This window comes from Lichenostomus cassidix, chromosome 3 (assembly GCF_008360975.1).
Source record: "Lichenostomus cassidix isolate B80296 chromosome 3, HeHo_3.0, whole genome shotgun sequence".
In the NCBI taxonomy this organism is placed as follows: Eukaryota; Metazoa; Chordata; class Aves; order Passeriformes; family Meliphagidae; genus Lichenostomus; species Lichenostomus cassidix.
In genome coordinates, this window is record NC_139483.1 from 16,839,999 (window position 1) to 16,864,735 (window position 24,737).

The 24,737-nt window shown below is 37.4% G+C and overlaps 1 protein-coding gene across 2 annotated transcripts in view; it reads left to right on the forward strand.

The window, feature by feature from the left end:
• Window positions 1-22,229, forward strand: part of NVL (nuclear VCP like) — a 38,305-nt gene extending 16,076 nt beyond the window's left edge. Inside the window, exons 16-23 of one of the 2 annotated variants that reach the window (XM_085054697.1) lie at window positions 661-723; window positions 1,888-2,007; window positions 2,702-2,801; window positions 10,664-10,770; window positions 14,243-14,319; window positions 15,850-15,938; window positions 20,126-20,196; window positions 21,971-22,229. In XM_085054697.1, coding sequence (XP_084910823.1) covers window positions 661-723; window positions 1,888-2,007; window positions 2,702-2,801; window positions 10,664-10,770; window positions 14,243-14,319; window positions 15,850-15,938; window positions 20,126-20,196; window positions 21,971-22,015 — 672 coding nt within the window. In that variant the 3' untranslated portion in view covers window positions 22,016-22,229. The remainder of the gene's footprint in view (window positions 1-660; window positions 724-1,887; window positions 2,008-2,701; window positions 2,802-10,663; window positions 10,771-14,242; window positions 14,320-15,849; window positions 15,939-20,125; window positions 20,197-21,970) is intronic. The other variant, XM_085054698.1, reaches the window with a different exon arrangement.
• Window positions 22,230-24,737: the final 2,508 nt, after the last annotated feature.

Consider the following 24,737-nt stretch of genomic DNA (forward strand, 5'->3'; position numbering starts at 1 on the left):
GTGATGTAAAGTTAAATCTTTACTGGAATTGAGAAGGAATTCCTGCAAAACAGAAAGGACTTATGTTGATTCAGAAGAAAGCAAAGATGAGAAGAAACTCTATTGGATAACCACTTCTATGGAATATGTCACTGTAACTAAATTGTATTACTATTATAACTATATTATATATTGGGAGTATTCTACACTCTATTATACTTATTTAATTTTGCTTACCATATTTACCTTACTGAAAATACTTTTGTTTTTACAGCTTCCCCATGTAAATACAGATAATCATGCAAATTCCAGATTATTTCTCATCTTTGTCTTCAGATGCTCTTACGGAGTTGAATGTCTCTTAAACTCCCATAGTTATTGGGAATTCTTCAGCTGGTGTGGGGGGATGGGGTGGGAATGTGGAACTGCCTCATCACAGAGAGAGAACACATTGCTAAATTCCCTGCTCCCCTCCCACTCTTAATTGCATATAATTATACTTTGTACTGTTTTCTATATTTTGCAAACAGTTGATAACTGTGTTCCTTCCCTTGTATTTGTTTATCACTCCATGGACAGAACCCAAACAGTCATGATAAATGTGTGTTTTGTATATACATAAAAAAATATATATGTGTGTATGTGAGTGTGTGTGTATATCTGACTTTACCTTTCTGATAGGCTGTGGCAAACGAGTCTGGATTGAACTTCATATCTGTGAAAGGTCCTGAGCTGCTAAACATGGTATGTGCTAATCATTAGGCTTTTGTTATTTATAGAATTCTTGTCCGAAATGTGGATTGCACAACTGATACTGGTGCAACTGAAGTTGCCTTATTTAAACTCTCCATAAAGTTTTTAGCAGTGAAGTTGTTCATGTGAAAAGAAAAACGTCATCTGTGTAGCTTAAGTATTTATCTTAGTTTAAATTACCTGGCAGATGGAGCCTTCTTGACTTGAAGTAGAACCCTACTTCTGAATGACCCACTACCTACATCACTGCTTTTCTGCAGCATGTAGATTTTAAATGTCAACAGATAAAAGTGCTGTAGTTCAAGTTTTTGAAGCACTGGCCTAAGAAGTGCTGTGATGTAACTTCAGTCCCTTTTAGAGTCAAGATTATGTGTTGGACTGAGCAAGGTGGCTGCAGCTCCCATCTGGGAAGGCCATGGCAGTTCTCTGTTTATTAGAAGTGTGGAAGCTGAAACCAGCATACTGATTTGACTGATCTCTTCCCAAACATTTTTATATGTCTACTTCAAGTACTGATACAGGCAGGAAATACAACACTTAAATTAATGAGAAGCCCTACTTCCTTGTGGGATACAGAGAAAATGGTTGGCTGTGATTCAGAGACTGTGTTAACATATAAATTGTATCAAAACATGTTTGGTTGGAAAAAATTAAGTGTTTGCATTTACAATTTCACAGCCCCTGTTCCTACAATTCAGTATTCAAAGTGAGTTTCTGGCTGATTTTTCAGTTCCCTACCACCAAGGCCCTGTCTTCAGGCAACAGCTCTATGAACTTCAGATGTTCATTGTGTTCACTGCTCACTGGGTTTATTTATGAACAGCTGAACAACAGTGTCCTTAATTAAGACTGTATTTGTTAATTCTCATCGCCAGAATGATGGCAAGTTAGATTTATTCCTCAGAAAGAAAGAATTCTATTAAACTCTGAATGTGCTGCAAGTTGTCAAAAGTCAACTAGTGACAGTTCCTGTGTAAATCATGATCACTAAGGAAACAGAGATAAGAGACTGTTATCAGAAATTAACCGATTGGTAGGTTGCATTTGTCCCTTGCAAAGTACCTTAAATAGTGTTTTAAACTATTGATTTTTTTTCCCCCCCAAGAAAATCTTATGTCTTACATTGTTCCAATGTCATTTGTCTTATTATTTTAGTATGTTGGTGAAAGTGAACGTGCTGTACGTCAGGTGTTCCAGCGTGCCAGGAATTCAGCCCCCTGTGTTATATTCTTTGATGAAGTTGATGCTTTGTGCCCTCGGAGGTCTGACCGTGAAGTGAGTCTGTCTTCAAATGTCTCCATAAATAAATACTCTCAGTTAAAGCTTTTCTGACATTGCTGGCAACCCAGAAGTTACCCAGAAGGGTATCTCCCAAGAAAAGCAATCCACCAGGCTTGCTGTCATTTGAGGGAAAATATGTTGGTTAAGTTCTTTAAAGCTTAATACTTTTTTAGTATGCATATATAGAAAAAATATCCAGAGAAATTCAGGTTAAGCTCTTGAGTTTTTAATAGTTAATTCTACTATGGCACTAACATTTAACTCTCAGTAGCTTACCTGCTGAAACTGTTGTCAGAGGCTTAAATCTTTTAGACCTTTTTTTCCCCTCCAAAAAGTCAATATTGAGAAACGTTTTGTGTTCTTGTTGAGGTAGGTGTCAGAACAACTTGTATAAATATTTATATGTACTCCTTTAGGTGAGTCCTTTAGTTTTGATGGGAAAGAAAAGGTTTGCCACATGTTAAAATATGTGGCAGGTGTGTAGATAGCATGAATTTGGGATGAAAACATGCTAAGAATATGATAGAAGGAATCCAGAATGCAGCTACATTGAAAGTGTGAAAAATGAACTTTTTCTTTGAGTAATATTTCAATGCAGGGAGTTAGTAGATCTTTTGTTTCTTTTACCTTGAAATATTCACATTGCCACTGTTTCCTTGGTTTGGTTGACAAATTTCTCCTTTCACAGTCAGGAGCCAGTGTGCGGGTGGTGAACCAGCTCCTCACAGAGATGGATGGGCTGGAGAATCGGCAGCAGGTTTTCATTATGGCTGCCACAAACAGGCCAGGTAAGGACCCAAAAGTCATAAATGACAAATCAGAGGTCCTTGGTTCTCTTCTGATAAAATCATGTGTTCCTCAATATTTGGATTCTGTAACTAAGCCTGTTCTGGGCTTAAAATTACAGTGTCTCCTCAAATCCAAAACTTTTCTGATGAGTTAATCTGTTCCCTGTTCATGTGGCAGTGTGAGATAAATCAACCTCTTCAAAATGTGTCTCAGTTAGCACCTGGTACCACTGCTCTTAAAATGCTTTGAAAGACATTTCACTGCTTTGGATTATCTCCATGGAATATAAAAGAAGAAAACTAAAATGTAATTTTTTCTTTTTCTTGTATTCTTGCATTGATTTTCTATTCAAGGCAACCTTTTCCTTTTCTATCTTTAGGGGTTTTTTTTTGCCTCAAGACATCTGTGTCCTTTAAAGTCATTTTTCCCTTTCCTTACCTTTTGCTTCCTGGGCTCCATGTTCCAAACTAGGTTCCCTTAGGCTGAAGTTGTTTTCCCATTTCCTCGTGTTCTGTCCAGCTTTGATATTGACAGCTGTCTTTGCTTCCTGCCTGGCTCTTCCATTTTTAGTAGCTTTTGCAATTCTAGCAGTATTTTCTTCGTTATAAGCTGAGCACTGATGTCTGCTTTACAAAAATAATTTGATTTTAAGCAACTTTCTGCCTCTTTTTTTTTGTTGTTGTTGCTGTTTTGTATTATGGAGAAGTCTTGTGTTTTACACACAGCAAGAAACTTGTCTTTCCTGAATTTTAATTCCATCTAGAAGCTGTGGATTATAAGTAGAGGAATTTATTGTCGGTTTAGAAAGAAACATGCATGAAGATGGTGCACTTTATTGGTTATGAGCATTTTCTGAATATTGCAACTGAAATTAAATACAGGATTACAAGTCTGTCTTGGTAAAACCATACTGGTATGGGTACCAGAACTTTGGAAAGAACCTTTGCACCTAGAATGGATATTTGGCAAATTACTACTTACAGTGAGACATGGTTATTTCATCACTGGAAGGAATGAAGTAAGGACAAGATGTAGAATTTTGCTGAAAAATTACTTAACAGGGAAAAACAGTAGCATGGCTATTTTGAATGTACATTGGAAGAGAGAAAGTATAAATCCTTGACATCGCTTGCGTTCTATAAATTAAGGAAAACTTGGTTTGAAATCATCTTAAAATAGGTAACTATGAGGTGGGGTTTTTTTTCCAGGGGTCAAAAGCTTGAAAGATTTGGAGGAAAATCTTCCTATCTTTCAAATTCTTTGCACCGTGACAGACTCTCAGGCCTTCCACAGGATAAAGTATGAGCAGCAGGGGCTCTAATCTCTATCTGCTTGTACAAATTCTTTGATTTAAAGTGGTAGGTTTTCCTGGCATGAGCTTGCTGGTCCTGAGCTGTCTAATCCAATGCAGAATAGAGAATAAGGTTAAACTATATATAGATGCAGTGGGATGTACCAAGGGTGTTGGTGGGAGTGTTGTCAGGTTGCCTTAGGAGAGAAATCTCTCCCTAAATTAGTTGTGCTATTACAAGCATTTGTATCAAGCAGCCTTATTTGGAAGTGTTTCTCAAGGGCTTCATATCTAATTACTGACTTGTCATTATCTCTGACTGCTAGCTTGGGCTGGGAATTGCAGCACTTTTGAAGTGGAGGAAACATGCAGCTGCACTTCCTGCAGTGCCTCCTCAGCCGGTTGGACATGGGGCTGATCCCTTTTGGGCTGCTGTGTGTCACTGTTCTGAGCTAAGGATTCCTCTCCTGGAGGCAGCTGAGTGCAAGCACTCCAGTAGCTTCACCAGGGCCAGTTTAGGGTAAATATTGCTCAGATGTTAATTTCAAATATAAATACTTCTGTGTGGCAGGTTTGTCCTAATTCCTTGATTTAGATTGACACTGATTCAGTGCTTGCTTACAGGTTGGATTGTCATGCATATGTGAAATAGACACATGTGCAACTGTTAATCCTTCTCTGTATAAGTCTTATATTGGATGCATTTTTACCATTATGCAGTTAGAAAGTACCTCTGGAATGGCTTGGGGATCTTTTTTTCTTTTTTTTCTCTTCAGCTTTAAAATGTCACTGTTGTCTTGTTCAGCTGCAGTGGCAGGTGTGCTGTTCTACCATACAGGAATAGTTAAAATTACAAATCTTTACCAAATAATGAGGTTTGGGCTCATATTTGAGGACAGCTGGGAGATGTGTAAGGCATGAAATTAGCAGTGTATTATTAGTCAGTGACATCAGTGAAAAAAGTGGATTTGAGGTAAAAATGCCAAATGTAAAGAAAATGCAAAGGCAGGGATAACAAATACAATTAATTTCTGTTTACTGAATTTGCAGATGAATGTATATCCTTCAATTTGATTATTTTATCTTGATAAAGATACAAGGAGTTGTTTTGCCAGCAAATTTTTTTTTAATGTCCAAGTGTGGCACATCCAGCTTCTGCTGGAAGAGGCAGTTTGGATAGCTTTGGATAGGATGGATGTCTTGCTTCAGAAGGACATCAACTGTGTGTATGAATAACATTTTGGATAGGTTTAGACCCTACATTTTTCCTGTGATATCTGCATTTGTCAGTATGAAGAAATACAGTTTCTAATTGATGCAGCTTTCATCAGAACAATTTCTACTGAAGTTGTAGTTAAATTGGGGAAACTGATTTTTCTCTCCTGTAGCTTATTATTCAGTGTTCATGGGGCCTAGGAAGAGGCAGTGTTCACCAAATTAAGTTTTGCTGGTGTGGTCTGGGTTGTTACTAGGAGCACACTGCAGGTAGAGAGCAATGAAGTCTATACTAGTAAAGCACTCTTAACCACCTTAAGAATTAATTGCCCAAGCAGAGATCTTGTCCTACAGAGACCTGTAGGACAAGCATAGCTTTTACTGGCTACTATATTGAAATTATTCCCACAAACAATTAAGTTGTGGTGCTTGAAAAGGTTTTTAAATCTTTGTAAGAAAGATTTTTCTGTCACAGTTTGGTGAATAGAGTTTGTGCTGGGGCAGAGGGTTGTGTAATGTAGATCTAAATAATATATGTGTCCCAACAGAACTTCCTGCAGTCTTCCACTGGGCCAATGCTGTGAGGTGTGAGATCTCATGGTTTTTAATCCCTGTTAGTATAATTTATTGGGAGAGAAAGTGGCTTTTCAAGACTCTTCTTTTTTTTAGAGTGATTCATGTGTGGTACCTTTGATAGTTGGTTGCTGGTACTGTTCATGACTGTTGTGTTGTTTGTGGCATTGTAGTCTGAGATCATTGTGCAATAGGAAGAGTCTTCTGTCATAGGTTATTATTACTGTTGTTGTTGTTATTATTATTGTTATTTTTTAGTAGTAATTGCAGTTAGGATAGCAGTGGCTCAGCCACTTTTGGCATTAAAGTATGTTCCTGGCACAGTTGTTCCAGTGAGGGATGGGCACCTGGGACAAGATATTACTGTGGAATGGTGGTGGTTTATATACCCCATGGCTGAAGACTGCCAAATTCTCTATTATAATAGCCTTTCAGGACTTGGAAGGCTCTTATTCCCATTTTGCCAAAATGACTGGCACAATAGTTTGGTTCCTTTGTTTATCAAACACAATCCGCAAGTGGTCAATTCTTACTCTGGCAGCGCTGAAATAAGCCTTTGATGTGCCCTAAAAACCAGGATATTTGAAGGTTTTTCACTTACTCAGTGACTTTGAAAATCCTCTGAAGGAGAGGACAAGAAGTCAAGATATTTCTTGATTCCTTCTAAATTATCAGGGATGCAGTATTCCCAACTCAATCTCTTTCCACCTAAATGCAGAATCAATGTCAAACTTTGTCTGGAAAGGATTAGACTTGTAAAGAACTTAATACCATCAAAGAGAGAGAGAGAGAGGAAAAAAAATAGAAGCAAAAATATGTTCTGTTAGAACCTTTATGGGTCAGAATAGTTATATGCTTTTCCAGTCTACTTCCTTCCCCAAATCCAAGACTACACAACTGCCAAACACTACTGTTAAATAAAATCCATGATTTCCCATAATTTTCTAGTTATCAGTTTGAATTTCAGGATGGGATACTGCTGCTTTCTGCTCTTCTCGTACTTCCCCAGGCTTTGAACATGTATAAAATTCTTAGAGAAATGCTGACCAAGGCATCAGCAGTGTTTCACCTGGGATCTAGAGAACTGTATGTAATATGAGAAAACAGACAAGACAGTGATTTTGAACTTGACATAAATTGTTACAATGTCTTGCTTTTATTCATTGCCTCTTTCTCTAGCTTTCTTAAATTAAATTGTGCAAAATTCCCCTTCTACTCTTACCTTTGAGCATGATCCTAGTTTCAGTTGAGGTCTATTTTTGTTCGCAAGCTTGTGTTAATTTTTTTAGAGCTATTCACCTGAGCCACATGTTTTGAAACACAATAAGAATAATAATCATTAGTCTTTAACAATAGTTACAGCTTGGGTTTGGCATTGTTTATGTTTTTACCTGTTTATACATGTTGCTGAATTAAAGGCAAGATAAGATCTAAGAAAAGCACTTAATACGTGAGGCATGGAACAATTTCTTTCATAATAGTTCTAATTCACACAAATTGTATTTCTACATTTCAGCAGCCTTGAGTGTTGTGTATATTTCACAGTAACTTCAGTTGTTAAGTGCAGTGTTCACCTGGAGTCTTAGAAAACCTTTTAGGGGTTTTCTGCATTTCAGAACATTACAAATGTGAGGGCCTAGATCTTGAGTACTTCAAATATATTTTTTAAAGCTGTAGTGAGAATATAGGAGAAGTTTGATGGACTCACACAACAGTTGGTGGTGGTATGCACTGAACTTTTGTAAATGTGGTTGACTCCTGTGCATTTGAAATAAGACATGCATAATCAACTGGAAATGAATGTGAGACTAATAGATTTTATTTTGAACAATAGGGTGTCCCTGTATAGGAATTCATGCAAAGACACTTTCAATAGAATGTAATGATTCTATAAAATTTTGCAGTTGTTTGAAGAGCAGTGTAGCAAACTGCAATGTGACATAATTCTCTAGAGGTTATTGCTTGTTTTAACCATTAAAAACAAAGCAAGGAATGGATGTACTCTAAATATCTTCGTACATAATTTTGTCATATTAATTGGAAAATGATACTACCATCTTCTAATGACAGTCAACACCACTGATCACATCAGAAAGGCAGAAAATTATTGGCTGGACATTTCTCTTAATAAAAGTATATTGTCTGTGTGAGGCAACTTGGAAAAGGAGTGCTATGTTTTATCACACTTCCATGCTTCACTTTCCTTCCAACTTGAGGGATAATAATAGGCTTTGAAAGAGGTATCTGAGATAACTACCTTAATTTCATTGAAATGTGTAGTGTATCTAAAGTGAGTTGACTCTCTTCTGTTTAGATAAGCTTTTGGAATTCCTTAAAGGGGAACATTATTAAGTTATTTTAAATGGATATGAAGTGCATCTAATGAGTGAGTTTGTCCAGTGAGTAAATACTAATTTTCTGGGTTATGCGACTTGAGTTTTCGAGAACTTCCGCCCCAAGTCTAAAACAGAATAATGAAGTCAGTTGATTCATAAGGAGATGGGGAGTGTAGATCTGTGTTTTAAACTTTGGTGTGGTCTTGTTGCTGTAAACCACCATTACTGCAGCTTATCTGGTTCTGTCAGTTGTGGTAACTCTTTGAATGCAGGCAGTGTGATCATTTCCATACAAAAAGATGGTGCATATTTAGACCACATCACTGACTTTATATTGTTGGACAAATAGCAAGTACCATGTTCTCAGCATGCAAAATGGAAACAGTATTTTCCATATCAAGCTTAATACTTTAAAATATTATTTAATATTTTATTTTCCAAATGCTAGAATGGGGAAATCAGCAAGTGCCTGGTGTGTACTGCAGTCCCTATTGAGAGTAGCTGTTTTGATGTTTTTAATTGATCCTTTGAGTGAACTTCGTCATCTCCTATTAATAATGTGACAAGAAACACAAAAACAGGAAAGTGCACTTGTGTCTAAAGCAAGACAAAGTGTCTTCCAGAACTATGCACAGATGTATAAGTAACATGTTTTTGTCTGTGCCTGCCATGGCAGGGATTCTGTTTAACCCTTGTTTAATCTGGTCTGGATTAATACAAGTCATTCCTTTTTATTTTTTTCCTCACCATTCTCATTACATTTGCAGTAGCTGATTTTTGCTTCCATAGATATTTCTGCCCATGACTGCTGTAACATAGGGAAAAAAATACTTTTGTCCAAGAAAAAGATAATGGAATTGTCCTTTAAGCATAAGTGAGAGAGCAACTTGAACAAAACCACAAGCATCTTTGAAAAAGTGAATCAAGACCATGTTGTGGTAGCATCAGCTAGTTCAAGTCTCAACAGAGTTAAGCAAACTTTTTTTCATTTGCAAAAAAGGGATAGTTTTTCTTCCCTGCTAGTGTTTTAGGGCTTGGGTGGTGTCTGTTTTCTTTGAAACGTGTGTACAGTAAAGATTAGCAGTTTCACTTTCCCCAGTTCTTCACCTTTAATGTACACTAATGGACACAGTTTGGCTGTTAGCTCTGTTTTTCAGGAGGCTGTAGTTAATGTAAGGGTGTTGGCAGCTTCATTGGGAGGCCTTGATAATTTCCAGCTTTACACTTAGATGGAACTATCAACTGCTACTTTTGGGAAAGGTTCTTGCAGTAGCTACCTCACACATTCATATAATTTATATACTTTAAAATGGTCTGTTACAGTAAAAGTATAGATTGTTTTATATCTTCTGTGAGTGTTTTTGTGACTTTGCCACTCACATTACTGTAGCATGGAGGATATCACAGAATCATAAGAATAATTTAGGTTGGAAAAGATCTCTAAGATCATGGAGTACACCTATTAACCCAGCATTGCCAAGTCCACCACTAAACCATGTCCTCAAGTGCCACATCTACACCTCTTTTTAGTATGTCCAGGGATGGTGACTCAATAGAATTCCTTAGTGAAATAGAGAAATTGATGCCATTATTGAGTTTTGGCAGAAGGGGAAATAGGGCTTCAAGAAGCATTGAGAAATATGCAGGCAATTTGTGCTGAAACACAGACAGAAATTCAGGCCTTTTGCAAATCACATGCCCTGTCTGTATCTCTTGTTATACCAATAGTGTGTATTTATATCCTGACTTACTCTTTGTGTACATTCAGTACTGAAGCCTGTGATGCTAAAAGGCTGCTACACATTTCTATTACACTTAAGCTTTGAATGGTTTTCTAGAAACATTTGTGGTAATTTTTGCTTTCTTACTTCTCCACACATAATAAATTCAGAGTCTGTAGTTCTCCTTGGGAAATAAATTCCGTACTTTGCGGCTATATTTGGTATTTTCATGGCTTTCCTGTTTTACCATTCAGAAAACTATATTGTAGTAGAAGTGCAAATGACCAATAAAATTAAGTTTGCATATGGATGGTTGTGATTGGCCCTGTGTACTTGTTACTCTTGAGTTATACTGCCCCTTTCAAAGCAGATTTGCAATATGGAGTAGAGTTCCTTCCAACAGAACAAACTGCTAATAATTAATGTGGAATTCCTCAGCAAAAATGTTCTAATTCTGTATTTGTCTTCATCTCTGAAGAGATGAAACTGGTATTTATGAGCTCTCGTCGAGCAGATGTGGCTTAACTGTGCTGGGTGGTAGAGACTTGGACTTGACAAAAATGAAACCTTTTCAATCAGCTCCTTTAATGCTCAGAGTTTCAGTCATGGCACAAATGCTTCTTTGAATCTTGGTACAAATAGACATGTATTCCTGCTCATGTAGGCTTTCCTAAGGATGCATCTTATTTCTGGATTAATTTTTTTCTATTTTTCCTCTCCCTAAGATATAATTGACCCAGCTATCCTGCGTCCTGGTAGGCTGGATAAAACACTCTATGTGGGTTTGCCACCACCTCAAGATCGACTTGCCATTTTAAAGACCATCACCAAAGTGAGTATTTGGAAATAAATCCTTAATCTTACATCTTGGTGGAATGATATAAGACAAATTAAATGTCACAAAGAATTGCAGGATCCTTTCTCATTAAACACTTGGGTATTCTATGAGGTCATAAAAAGAATCCCTCAGCCCATCTGCTCTTAAATTTGCTCTGAGACTGCAAGGGGCTGATGAATCTTGGGTAAAGCAAACCTGTTAAACACAGAAGTTGCTGCCTTTATAGTCACAGTTTGAACAGATTTAATTAGAAGATTCCTATCTGTGTGAGTAATGGCCCGAGAAGTGTTTGGTAAGCTTTTTTTGGGGGGTTCCAGACATTCACCAGAATGATTCACAAGCTCCAGCCATATTTGCTCAATAGTAATTGTGACACTTAATTGCCTCTAGGATTAAAGGATTCTTGTGGTGATAGAGGTTGTAGGTTAAAGTAAATGTGAAAATGTGAAATATGTGTTTTCATGGATCCTCCCTGTGGTTAACAGCATAATCTGCCACTTCGGAGATTTAGATTATAGAATTTGGATTATAAAATTTTACGTATTTCTCCAAGTAAAGTACAGCAGGAATCAAGGTCTTAAAAAAGAACATGCAAAGCATTATGAATTACTTGGATATTTACTACTTTTTTCCAGTAGGTCAATATTGATTGTTAAGAGCAGATGTTCTATCAGACCTTTTTTTGAACTGCAAAGGAGACAAAGCCTTTACTCTAGAGAAAAGATAGCACTATGAGAAGTGTGGCAAAAACTATTTGGTATATTTGTAATAAAAGATAATGCAGACTTGTTTAAGCTTTATATTATGGTGTATAGGTATTAGTTGATTCAGAATTCAGAATGTGAGAACTTGTTCAAGCCTGTTCTTTCATGCCAAAATGGATATTCAGAGGGTGAACTCTAATTATAAATTCAGGATGTTAGACTTTCCTTCATTTGTTCTGTGCATTGCTTCATGGATGAAAATATATTAAGTATTCCCCATTTGCTATTTGCAGTAGACCAGTCTGTTCTTTCTAAGTTTTACAAAAATACTTCAGTTAATACATTTTACAACCCTGTTCTTAAAGATAATTGCTTTTCATGAGATGTTGAGAGAAATTGAGTGTAACATCCTTGAATCATTTTTCAAAAGTACTCTAAGGAATCATGATTTTTATTTTACCAAATTTATCTTCAAAGGTAATTATGGCTGTAGGGGAATAATGCAGCAGAGCTTGATGCTGTGCTCCTTTCACTGGAGGAAAAGGTGGCATGAAACAGAGCTGATTGCTCTCACTCTAACAGGTTTCCCTTGCTCACACTCTCACAGCCACCCACCTGGAGAGGCAGGATCCCTTGTGGTCAGCGCTGAGGAGAAGGAACTGTATTGAATCCTCACTTCATCTTTTGGCTTCCTCTCGACTGGCAGTGACTAAATGATTATTAGGGAGGACTGTTTGCAGTTTCCCTTCAAGAATCATGCTCAAAATTGCGCTTACTGCTATAAATCTTGGGCGTGGTTGCTGAAAAGTGTCTTTGCTCCCTTTTTCTGGGAATCTTTTGCCTACACTCCTATCTTCCTGTTGGGATAACACCAAGAGGAGTGGCAATGGGATGTGGTAACCATGTTATTATCCCACTGCCAGAATATTTTTGTCTCCTGCTGACAAATCATGTCTGATGTGGCCTTATCTGCTTACGGGCTTCCTTATGACAGAAGGAATACATTGCACAGTGTTCATCAGCTTGGTTTCTGTGGATCCTGTCACTGGGCATCATGTTGCTTATCGTGCATTTTGGGATGCAAGATGCTCTCATGCATGCTTAATTCACACTAGTCTGACTATTTTGATTACAAATCCTTGCACTGAATGAGGAGTTAAATCTTTAAAAATGTGTAGGAGTTATCTGAAAGAAGAACACCGAATAGGAAGAGGGGAAAAGTGTTAAATTAATTGAAATAAACCTTACTTTTAGTCAGATTTCATCCCTGCATTCTAGGTAAGGAAATGTGAAAAATTTGAGTACGCATTTGCTCGAGGCTAGAGAAAACAAAATGTTTGGTGCAGATGTGAGTGGCTGCTGGATGGTGGCATACATTCCCAGGAATCTCTGAGGAATACATGCACAGCATGTGGAAACAGAATCGTTGCTGAATGAAAACACAGATGCATAGAAGGCAGCATGAGGGGTAGAAAAGGGAGTTGGGGGAGGAATAGGTTGTCAGGAAGACAGCCTAAATGTAGGTTGAAACTTTATTGTGAAAGATTTTTATTTCAGTTAATTTGTACGAATCAGTCATTCCCAATTGCATATGATGCAAGAGAAGCCTGTTCTCACATGTTTCAGTTACTACTGTACTGACATTCCTGCAAGCTGCATCAAGCTCCTCTGCTGCACAGAGCTTGGCACCAGAGCAGGCAGAGCAAAAAATGCTTAATGTATTTGCTCCTCAAATTTCTTTTTAGTAGAGAAGGCACTTTTCTGGCCTGCAATTTCCTACAAGAATTACTGAAGTATCCCATATGAAATTGTATGAAGCTTCTTTGTTTCCAGGTTAAAATCTCTCCTTTCGGGATGTTTTAAAATCCAGCTGCTCCTTTGTGTTGTGGTGTTATTTGGGGTTTTTTTCCCTTTCTAACTGTTATTCTACCAAATATTCATTCAAGATTGCTTCCTATTCCTTAGTCTGCCTAGTCCTTGATTGTTCCATTGTCTGTTAAGTATTGAAGAGTTTTAACTTGCCAGTTACTACATATTTTATTTTTTCTCTTGAAGATATTTTAAATCATCTGAAGAAATCAGAAAATAATTATGTGAATTTGTCCATTTTTGTCAAACGAGTTTCTGGCACAAATTCATCATCATATCAAAAAAGTGTTGTTTCCTGTCAAAACTCAGATATTGTTTGATGCAAGAGACATCTTGAGTCTCTGTACTGTCATATTACTTCACTGTTGTCTTAAGGATAACAGGGAGGATCTCCAAGATTACAGTGTTTGGAAATTTTGTTGGCTAGTTTCAAATACCATTTATGACATTTAATATTTTTTGCTGTGATAAGACTAAATTGACATGCCTGTTGCTTAGCTATTTTATTTCAACACATGGTAAAACTAGAGGAAGTCCAACTAAACAAAGCTACTGATGCAACCAGCTATTAAAAATAAGTCCACATATGGAATAGTGTTTGTGTTACAATACCCTGTGGCAGGCTGGCCATCATTTCCTTAGAGAAAAGTCTAATCTATGGGTGGGGAGTTAAAATTTAACATTGCTTAATATTTTATAATTAAATGGTTTTAAGGCTGATTATCCTTCTTGCCAGTTTGAGATTAAAAATACCAGTGTTTGTGGATATTGCAGGAAATTTGGCAGACCCATGTATAATTCCTGATTAAAGAAACTTAATCACTTCAGGGATATATATGTTAAAAAAATAGTATTTTCTTACCTTTCTCTTTTCCTTACCTCAACTCCTTTAGGATGGCACCCGACCTCTGCTAGATACTGATGTAAGCCTTGAGGAAATTGCTTACAGTCAGCACTGTGATTGTTACACGTGAGTATCTTCCAGTTTTGACTTCCATTTTTAATGTGCAGTGCCCTCAGTCTTCTGATGCACGATCAGCTGTGCTTTGGTGTGGTTATTATTAAAAGGGTTTCTTAACTTTCAGGGTTTATAAACATTTTCCCATAGGCTATTTTTTCTTGCTTTCACTTGTGCTTTTTTCCAAGAAGTTGACAGGAGCAGATGGGTGCTAAAGTCTTCTTCATCTGGAATAGTCCTCTTCATGTTGCAAATACAGAACAGTGGAGGCTTCTTGGTTTTCCTTGGTTTTATTTTATAATTCTTACATCATCTGAGGACAAAAGAGCTCTCTAAGTTGTGGGTCCATATACAAAGGTGATGAAAGGAAATTGGTTAAACAGCCATAACCACCTTGTTCTGACACAGAGCTCAGAGCAATCCATTTGACAAGGTAATGAGGGCCCATTTCAACTTGTGCTTTGGGAATAGCAAGGTGTGGCTTTAGGGAAAACTTGATGGCCATTATCTGTCAGAATAATTTGCAATTACTGTCTGTAAAACTCCACAAAGCTTTAAGTTATTCAATGACTTAGTAATATTCAATGTTTTTATGGAGTTCATAGAAGATAAAGGTTATGGCAGGCTGCTTGCCACAAATTATTTGGGAAAGATGAGCACTTTCTCTTTCTATACCTTTCACTCACTGGTTTATGGTCCAGTGCTTTTTTCCCCAGTGTGTGTGGGTTTTGGTTTGGTTTTCTGTTGTGGGGTTTTTGTGGGTTTTTTGTTTGTTGGGTTTTTTTGATGCTTGGGTTTAGCTGTATTTTTAGTTTGGGGGTTTTTTTGTGTGCATGTGGATGGGTTTTTATTGTGGGCTTTGATTTCTTTTTATTGTGGGTTTTGATTGTTTTTTTTTTAATCTGATTTGGTTTAGTTTTTGTCTTTTAAATACTGCTGTATTCCTAGCACCCCCAAATAAAGCATGGGAATTTAAGTGTGAAATTTTGTTTTTTGTTCAGTGACTTTCACCAATTGAAAGTCTTGTGAAAAGTTCAACAGCTTTCTAGCTGTTGCAGATCCAGGGAACTGGAAACAGACTGATTTGACCATGTTTTTTGGATACTATTATTTTAAGAGCATGTTACCTTTACTGTTGATGCAGCTTTACTGTTGATGAGCAACTCCATTTTGTAATGGTGAGGGATTGCATTTGAATCTTTCAGAAGATTTATAAAAAGAGGGAAGAAGTTACATTCCCACCAGGTGGCAGATTATTAATCAATCCTTTGGCATTTTCAAAGATGCTGAATGGGGGTTTTGCCTCTTCTCTTGCTTCTCATTTATTTGATCTTAATCTGTGGCTAAAGTCTGAAGGGCATCACTCCATAGTGAAGGTTGCAGACTGGGTAAGTCATCAGGCCTCTTTCCAGTGTTCTTAAAATGAAACTTTGTGACACCACAACCAATTTTTTAATATCATTTTTAGTGTCTTGCCTTTCTATATGCCATCAGCAAAAGACAAGAGAAATTTATCCCCAAATAACCTGTTTGTCTCTCTAGAGGGGCAGACCTTTCCGCTCTCGTGCGCGAGGCTTCCATTTGTGCCTTGAGACAGGAAATGGCCTTGCAGAATACTCAAAGCAAGAAGGGTAAGAAAGCTTTTTTTAAACAAAAATCTTAACTGAACTGTGACAAGATAAATGGAATGTAAAATATTCAAAGTAGTTCAAGACAAGCATGAAGTTCAAGCTGTACATCATTGATTGATTGATTTCTGAGCCAAACAAAAATTAAGTCAGACTTGTTGGAAAAGCTCCTAAGGAGAGGTAGGGGAGGGTACAGGAAAAATGGTTATGCTGGAAAGTCAGCATAACTTCTTTTCTTAAAGAATCGAAGCTTGCAACCTTAAGGAGAAGTTTCTGTTAAATGGTTATATAACCTGATCATTTTCTAGACTTAATATCCTTTTGCCAAATTTCCCTGTCACTACCAAAGACTAATGATGCTGACGTATTTGGAGGAGGGTTGTAAAGTGCACATTCCCTGATTACCTGCCTTTGGCACCCAACTGTGTTGTGTAACTGAACACGTACATCCTGCACTGATGGAGCTGGGAAAATCTGAGTGCCACTTTTGATCTTTGGTGCTTAGCTCATCAGTGCTTCTTGCCAGGACATTAACAGGGAGCTATAAACTGTTTCAAGTACAATCTTTGCCCTTTCATTATGTGTCTGAACTTCTGGTTTAAGTTGTATTTTCCTGGGGTTTTTTATATTACAGATTTAAACTTTTATATAAAATGCCTGTCTGTTTCCATTTTTTTCCCAGTAATTTTGTTTGTTATTTTACCCTTAAGTCATAATGCAAAGCTAAGATGGAATCGTGACTTTTCAGATCATGTCCTTGGAAGATATTTTAGGCTTTCATTATTATCCTGATTTTTTAAGGACAGCACTGGAATTTAAATGGCTTTAAATCATTCTTTTTGATCTAGCACCTATCCAGTCTTGTCTGGTTTTTAGCAACAGTAGGTTAAGAGAGCACAGTGTTTGTATTCCTTGTTCTGAGGCAATAAGCATGTTCAACTAGAGTGGGAGAAAACCCTAAGCTGTAAAAACCTTCACTATTGTATGATTTGGTTACACATTTTGCTTGCTGTAGCTGGATAAAACTCTTGATTTGAGACAGAAATTTCTGAGCTTATCCTGTTCATTTTTATAATTGCTTAGAATACAGCAGGCTTTATTCAAAGCTGTTCATCACTTGAATTCAGCCTTCACAGTTAGGATTGCAGCCTAAGCACTGACCGTATGAGTGTGTAGGCAGCCAGCAAGTCCATAATATATGTACAGCTTCATCTGCATGTTTATAGCAGCTGTTTGCTTGGAATGTCCTTGGATTTCCAAGATTCCATGTTTATAGCAGCTGTTTGCTTGGAATGTCCTTGGATTTCCAAGATGTCAGCCCTGATTGGTATGACAGCACGTAAGGTGGTTTCTGATTTGAGACCCTGTTCATTTATATCTTCAAGATAAGACTGGGGATTTTCTTCCTTCAGTGTTACAACAGGACACGCTCAGCTGCCTCCCTTCCCACATTCTCCTTGACTGTGGATGGGTGCTGAGTGTCCTCAGTCAGTCCTTGGAATCAGGGCTGCTCCCTTCTATTCAGGAGAAGCTGTTGCAACTTCTTGTTATACCTGATATTTTCCCTCTGGAATAAATTCAGGGGTGTGGTTTTTTTAATGCTCAACAGTTGTCTGCTTGAAGGTACTTTTTAAAAGTGAAATGGAAAGGTATCCTTTTTGTGGTATTTCTTAGAAAAATTCATTAATTCTACTGCCAACCTGAACAGAGCTAGGCAAGCTGATCATGTTAGTCACTATGGTCTGAGAATTGTCAGATACTAAGTTTGTCTGGGGGAAATTCCTAACAATTGGGCAGATTTCCACTTTTATGAGGTCCCCCTGGAGTTCCTCATTGTTGGTCCAGCATTTGACTGCCCAGAAGGGTTCACTGTCATTTGCAAACTTGGAGTTTCACTTCTGCCTCCCTTCTCCAAACCACTGAAGATGGTGCATCAAACTGGTTTCAGCAGCAATGCCAGAGTGGTACAAACCCTACTGCAGCAGTTCTGCAGTTTCATAGTCAGGTTCCTCAGAAACTTTGGGTGAACAGCATGTGCTCCTCGTGACTTCCCATTAACATCTTAACTCACCTATTCAGCTTGATCTTGTCTATTTATTATTTCAAATAGATCTAGTTACACCGAATGTATAGAGTATGAGAAATATAATAATAGGAGAGATTCTTACACTCTATTTCAGCTGCAGTGACAAATACAGAGAACTTAATGACCTTCTAAACTATGACCCTTTTTGTGTATTTTTATGAAAGCAGAAAGTGGCCCCACATCACCTGCACAGTCTGTAAGGCTGATCTTAAGCAGAGGATATATGAGACTTCTTGTTAGAGCAGTTGAGAGCAAGTGTGGTTTAACAAGTGAGAAAAAAGTTCTGCATCTTTGCAGTCAAATTTGAAAAGCAAGATCTGGTCCTTGTTTGATAGGAACCAACTGTCTCTGACTCATCTATGTAAACAGGAAAACACCAATTTCATGTTTAGTGTTTTAAGTACTTTGTCATATTTTTAAAAGATTGTACCTGATTATATACTTCATTATTTTAATTTATCAATGTAAATGGTTTTAAACAAGAAAACACTTGTACCTACTTATTCAGACTAAATAGTTTTGTCATCAGAAATCAAGGTAAAGTGTGTTAATGCAAGTAGCCATGGTCTAGATTATTTTTTTGGGGCAAGCTATATGATAAGTATCAAGTAGCCTAACTTACTTGCAATGAGAGGTTAACTGCCTAGCAGGAGATTTTCACCCTCCCTAGAGCATTGTCACAGTTTGATTAAAAAGTTGCATGCTTAAAAGAAAAAGTGAAAGCAACATTAAATTCTCCTAGCTTTGTTTTATTGTTTTATGGAGTTTTAATGACTCAGTCTAAAAGTGATCTGTCTTCTCGGAAAGTCCCAAGTTGAACCTTTTTCTTATTGTAAATAGCATTTCCTTGGGGAAATAGGTTAAGTTCCTGGTATTTTAATCTTGCATCTTCAGTTTTTCCAGGTATAATTTTATCTGGTAATAGGAATGTTGAATATGAGCTCCAGAAAAGTGAGATGAGAGAGCAGTGAGGTTGTATGTTTAGTTCAGTGAACTTTAACCTTCATCTTTACTTTTAACACAGGTAATAGTAGCTGTAGGCTATTTGCTGTCCTGCTTTATACTTAGAAAAGTCCTCATTTTGAATTTAGTACCTTCCATTTGCTATTTAGTCTTTAACTATATCAGCAGAAGATTTCTGTTAAACTTGGTCTCAAAATATATTAATGTTAACAGTTTTTTCACATGGCAAAGGTAGTTACAGTGAAAGCAAAAATCATCCTAATGAAACACATGAAAAAAATACACCAAACAAGACTACAGTTTGTACTTCTATCATATGTGATACCTTTCCATAGTATTAGCATTGTGACAAATCTTTATATATTAGTAGCATCTTGGGATTCTTAAGTCTAGACTAAAGAAGGTACTTGCTTGTGAGAGCAGAGGAATCCATGATTTATTTGAGGTATGCTTATGTTTTAACACACTAAAAAAACCTGTTCAAAAGGTTATTATTAGGAATAATTACTGTGGATAGCTGCATTAAGGTCAAAAAGGCAATTTGCATAAACTTAAACACAAGGAGTTGTAGAAGTGAAAGCTTTCATCACTTCTAGCTAATGCCAGAGAAGGCAATGATATGATGCCAATTATTTAGAAATTGAGTAGAATTGGAATGATAGCAAAATGTTCTCTTAAATAACAGGGAAGCTTAATATTAAATTTTATGTAAAAAAAAAAAATTAAAGGAAAAAAAAGCCTAGAACTGGAAGCAACAGGAGATTCACTTCCAGAAAGATTAAGGGAATTCTGTCTGGATTTGATGTAAGCTGCAGTTAGCTCAGCATTTTTGAGAATGAAGTTCTCAGTCTGTGGATAGAAACACTAACACCTGAACTAACTTGCTGAAACCAGTGAGTGTCCTTTGGCTTAAGGTGCAAGGGATAGAGGGATTAAGATCTTGCCTAAGATCAGAGACGGGAGAATCTGCATAAAATACAAGAGTTCAGGTGTTCATAACACTAGTGAATTAAATCTCATCCAGTTGAGTTGCATATGCAATTAGTTGGGTTTCATGAATGCTGCCTTGAAATACATGCAATAGTCACTTGATTGTCACTTGTCTGCAATTTTAGTAATTTATTATGCTCTGTTCTTTAAGGAGAAATTAAGATTTCCCGTGAACACTTTGAAGAAGCTTTTAGGAAAGTGAAATCTTCAGTATCCAAAAAGGTAAGATAATATTCAAGTATGTTTGGCTCATTACTCCCTTGGGAAGGACACTCTTCTGATGCTGGAGATTGGTGGGAATGGTTAATGCTGCAGCATACTTAGATGTATTTCAAACTGACACTACCTGTTTCTGCATTTAACAAACCTGGTGTTTGTGTTAAGATCAGAAATCAAAGCCTGCCTTTTTGCTGCAGATGATTCACTGCATGTAGATGGGTTACCAAGATATCAAGGTTATCTTTTAGTATGGTGCCTTGGACTTCATTGACGTTCCCAGATTGATTATTAACCTGGCCCTAACCTCTTATGTCTGCTGAATTTTCAGTTAGAAGTCAAGGCCTTTAGAATGCACCACATCCTGCCACAACCTTCTCTCCCCTGTAATGAGACACAGATTTTGTGTCAACCTTTTCTGTTGATGTGCAAGAGATGTAAATCTGAGATGGGACATAAAACACACTTTATTATCTTAGTTATTTCTTATCAGTCTTTTCATTATTTGGATTTGCCAAGGAAGTTTGTTGTAAACATTTCCTTATGCCTTATTCATTTTAATGACTGAAAGGAAAGCTGTTCAATCATCTTAATTGCTATAATTTTGAAGTTAATATATAGGAATTGCTATTATTGCAGAGCTTGTGTATAGGTCTTCATGTGTTGCCAAGAGTGTACTGCAGCCAGATTATATTAATGTATTCATATTTAACACTAGCTAGATATTTCATTATTGTATTTTGATGGTCAATGACCATCAAAATTTAAAAATTATCTGTAAAAATTTTAAATTTAAATTTTAAAATTTAAAAGTGATCTGTGGCTCCAAGAACCTGTAAAGATGATGCTGGTTGTTGTTTTCCCTTTGCTAATCACTAAGCAAACAGCCACAAAAATTCAAAACATCTCCTCTAACATGGCAATTACTGTTAAGTATTAGAACATATTCCTTCTGGCTAACCAAAAGTGTTACTCTGCATCTCAAAGGCAGCTTAAATATCATATGTCTGAGAGTCCCTATATTTCAGTTACATTCATCTGAAGAGTTTTCATTTAGGTATTTTGAAATATCTTTTGCAGTAGAAGATTCTTACCTCCCATTTCTGGATGCTACTTCCTATCTGCTAGACAAATTCAGTCTAACAAAAACCCCACATGCCTTCCTGTGAATACTGGAAAACAGAAAAAAAAGGCTAAAAAAGCTGCATCTACCTCTTCTATCCCATACACATCTCTGTGTTTGGTTCAACTGGTTGACTCAAGACAAACAAAAGTAATTCTTAAAGCTGTGGACAGACACAACCATCTGAAGTCGATTATTTCAGTATTCTGTGCCTCAAAACTCTCATTTTGAGTGACCAGTGAGAAGGCTGAAGGAGCAGTTAAGTTCGACTGGCAAAGATGATCTTGTGTGTGCATTTTGGCAGAACTAGATGGGGGAGGAGAGTGTCAGTTCAGCAGCTCCCATAGTGAAGAGGGCAGTACCTTCTCAGTGAAGCTGCCATCTAACCTAGCATGGCAACATGAAGTGTAAGGACTCTGCCCGAGGCCTCTGTGAATTACACACCATTGCTGACTCTCTGGAGAACCTCATTTATGAGCCAGGGTAGTGGGGTTTGCCTTATTTAGGTTTTTGTTTGTAAATGTTTTAAAATACAACTAATGGCTCATTGAGCAGGTTTGCTTCGCTTGCTTAAATAATACACGAAGTCACGTTTAAATATTGTGTAATTTTTTACCACTGTCTGAGGTATTTTTCCTCTTCTCTTGGCACTGTTAGGATCAAATAATGTATGAAGAACTGCATCAGTCACTGTGCAGGTGATACATTTGGACAATTCCCAAAAGAGACTTGCTCTACACTGGTGAAGAGTTCTGCAATTCCTGTGCCTGTTTTCAAGAGACAGGTTGGAAAGAAGCTGTACTAAATCCATCTCTCAACTTTTTATACTGGACCTGAAAAAAGCCCACTGCTCTAAAGCATCCTTAATTTAACTATCTCCAGAATAAAAGATACAATATATGCTTCCTGCTTATAACCACTTTTTAGCACTAAAAGCATTCATTTTGAAAATGTAAATGAACACCATTCTGATATATTTGGTGCCCTGAATCAGAAATCTCAGGCACAGGCTAACCCTTCCAAGTATTTACACTGCTCAAATAGGTGTTTTCAACCATCAGTGAAAATTGCTGTGTTTTCCAGAACAAGGACACTGAAAGCAGCCCTGAGAGGACAGGGCTGTGAAAGTAGGCTGGGAAAGTGCTGCACCACATGTTATCACACCATTAATCATGCATTTTCCGAGTACAGTGACACATGATTGTGCCAGCACAGGTTCTCAGAGTGCTAACAGCTTCCTTCCACCTTACTAAAATAAACTGCCCACAGATGGCAAGCTGGGAGGGTTACCTAGGAGAGAGTAAAGTTTGGAAATTGGAGAAGTCCTATGATTCAACCTAGGAAACATTTGAGTTGCAGGTAATCAACAAGTTAGTTCTTAATTAAACAGATACATTTGCAACAACAAAGAAACTTTTTTACAGTGTATCAGCATCCTCTGGAGGGAGGGAAATGTTACTGGTTTAAAAAGCAGGCCAAGAGCCTTTTTTTTTCTTCTTTTTTTTCTAAATACAAGAAATTCCATCTTGGAAGGAAGGTCATAACTTTTAGCATCAGGAAATTGGGAAGTATCCAAGTTAAGACAAAACACTGAAAAGTGACACATTATGAAACCTCAACCCTTCAGGGAAAAAAACTCCAGTGAAAAAGGTTTTGTAAGCAACACCTCATCCTTAAGCATCCCCCCTACTAACTTGACCATTTAGGGGGGAGATCATTTAATCTCCAACTTGAATTAATTTAAACAAATACCCTGAACAACCAGAGCTAACTTTAAAACTGACCTTGATAAAGAATAGTATGCTCTTGATAGTACATCTTCATTTCTTCTCAGAATTGCCAGCTAACAAGAAATCTTGCTGCACCTTTTTACCCAAAGGTACATGGTGAAGGATATCACATGTAACTAACCACTACAGACTTGCATTTTAAAAATATTCATACTCATGTCAGCTTGTTCTTACTCTTGAGATTTTTTTCCCCAACATGGTATGACATTCCCTCCCTCTCCTAGGGAAGCTGGAGCCTCAGTGACTCAAATTCTGACTCATAAGACTAACAAATTATGTCCCTGTATATAAAGCAGATGATGATGATGTGCCTGCTTTTAATTGCAAATCAGGCTGAAAGCTTCAGCTATGGTTCCCAGAAATCCAAGATGAAGGATCATCATCAGTCAATATCATGTTGGAAGGAAAAACCTCAATGATTATCTCGTTCAACTTTTCTTGGCAACAAGCACAGTCTAGACAAGATGGCCCAGCACCCTGTCCAGCTGAATCTTACAAGTGTCTGACTTTGGGGAAATCCACCTCTTCCCTGGTGAGTTTTTTCACAATGAGAACAATCAGCTAGTGGAATAGTTTTCCTCATTCCAATGGGAAGCACTCCAGGAGTAACTTGCACTCCTCTTTTCCATGTCACTCCTGTAAAAAGGGAATCTCCATTTTCTTAGTAACCACGCCTGGAACATGGTGTTAAGTTCTCTCCCTAAGCTTTATTTTCTCAAGGCTGCACAAACACAATTTCCTCAGTCTTAGCTCATAATACTACATCAGAATTATAAAAATGATATAATAATAATATTAGAGTCAATTCACCTGAGGACCAATGAAAAAAAATCAATGACTTCTCCTTTATGGATATGTAGAGAAGATGCCTGCTTGAGGATAGACGATGAGTTTAGGAAGGACTGAAGGCCTCAAGCCCTGGCAAATCCACCTAAGAATTTCCTCTCATGATGGTATTATTCCTGTGTATGTACAGAGCTAGTAAGCAAAGTAGGACTAGCAAGGCAAGATAAGAGAGGAAATGCTATCAAGTAGTATTAATAGCAATCTGGTCTTGTCAAGAGTGCCAGCAGAAAACATGTTTTTTATTCAACATGTCTCATGATCATTCTTCATAACAGGTGATAATGGAAAAGCAAGTAGAGTGCAGGAGGGTTTGAATTCACAAGAAATCTGAAGGGGAAAGGCAGAAAAATTCAGTGTCCATATCCTGTTTGCTTACCTTGTCTGGGCTCCATGTACAGCAAGGAGTAAGCAAGCATTAGGCAGCTGAATTGTATTTGCCTACTTACACGAGTGTTGCACCCACACTGCTCCTTGTGGGAAATTCTGCTTAGGCTATAGCATATATCACTAAATAAACAATGATCCTCTGTGCAGAAGAGATCCTTCGTACACAGAAAAGGGGAACTGCTTTAAGGAGCAAGCCTTTTCACGCAATAGAGACAAATATTTTGTCTGCATGTGCACCTACCGCCCCTCCTAGCAGACATGCCTTGAGGTTTTGCCTCCAGTCATCTTGTTTGTTGTGACAAGATCAAGAAATTGTTCATCATGCCATTCTCCTCTCCCTTTTCCTGAGGCTAGCAACATATCAAAACCACAATAATGATCCTATCCCAGAGCACAGTGGA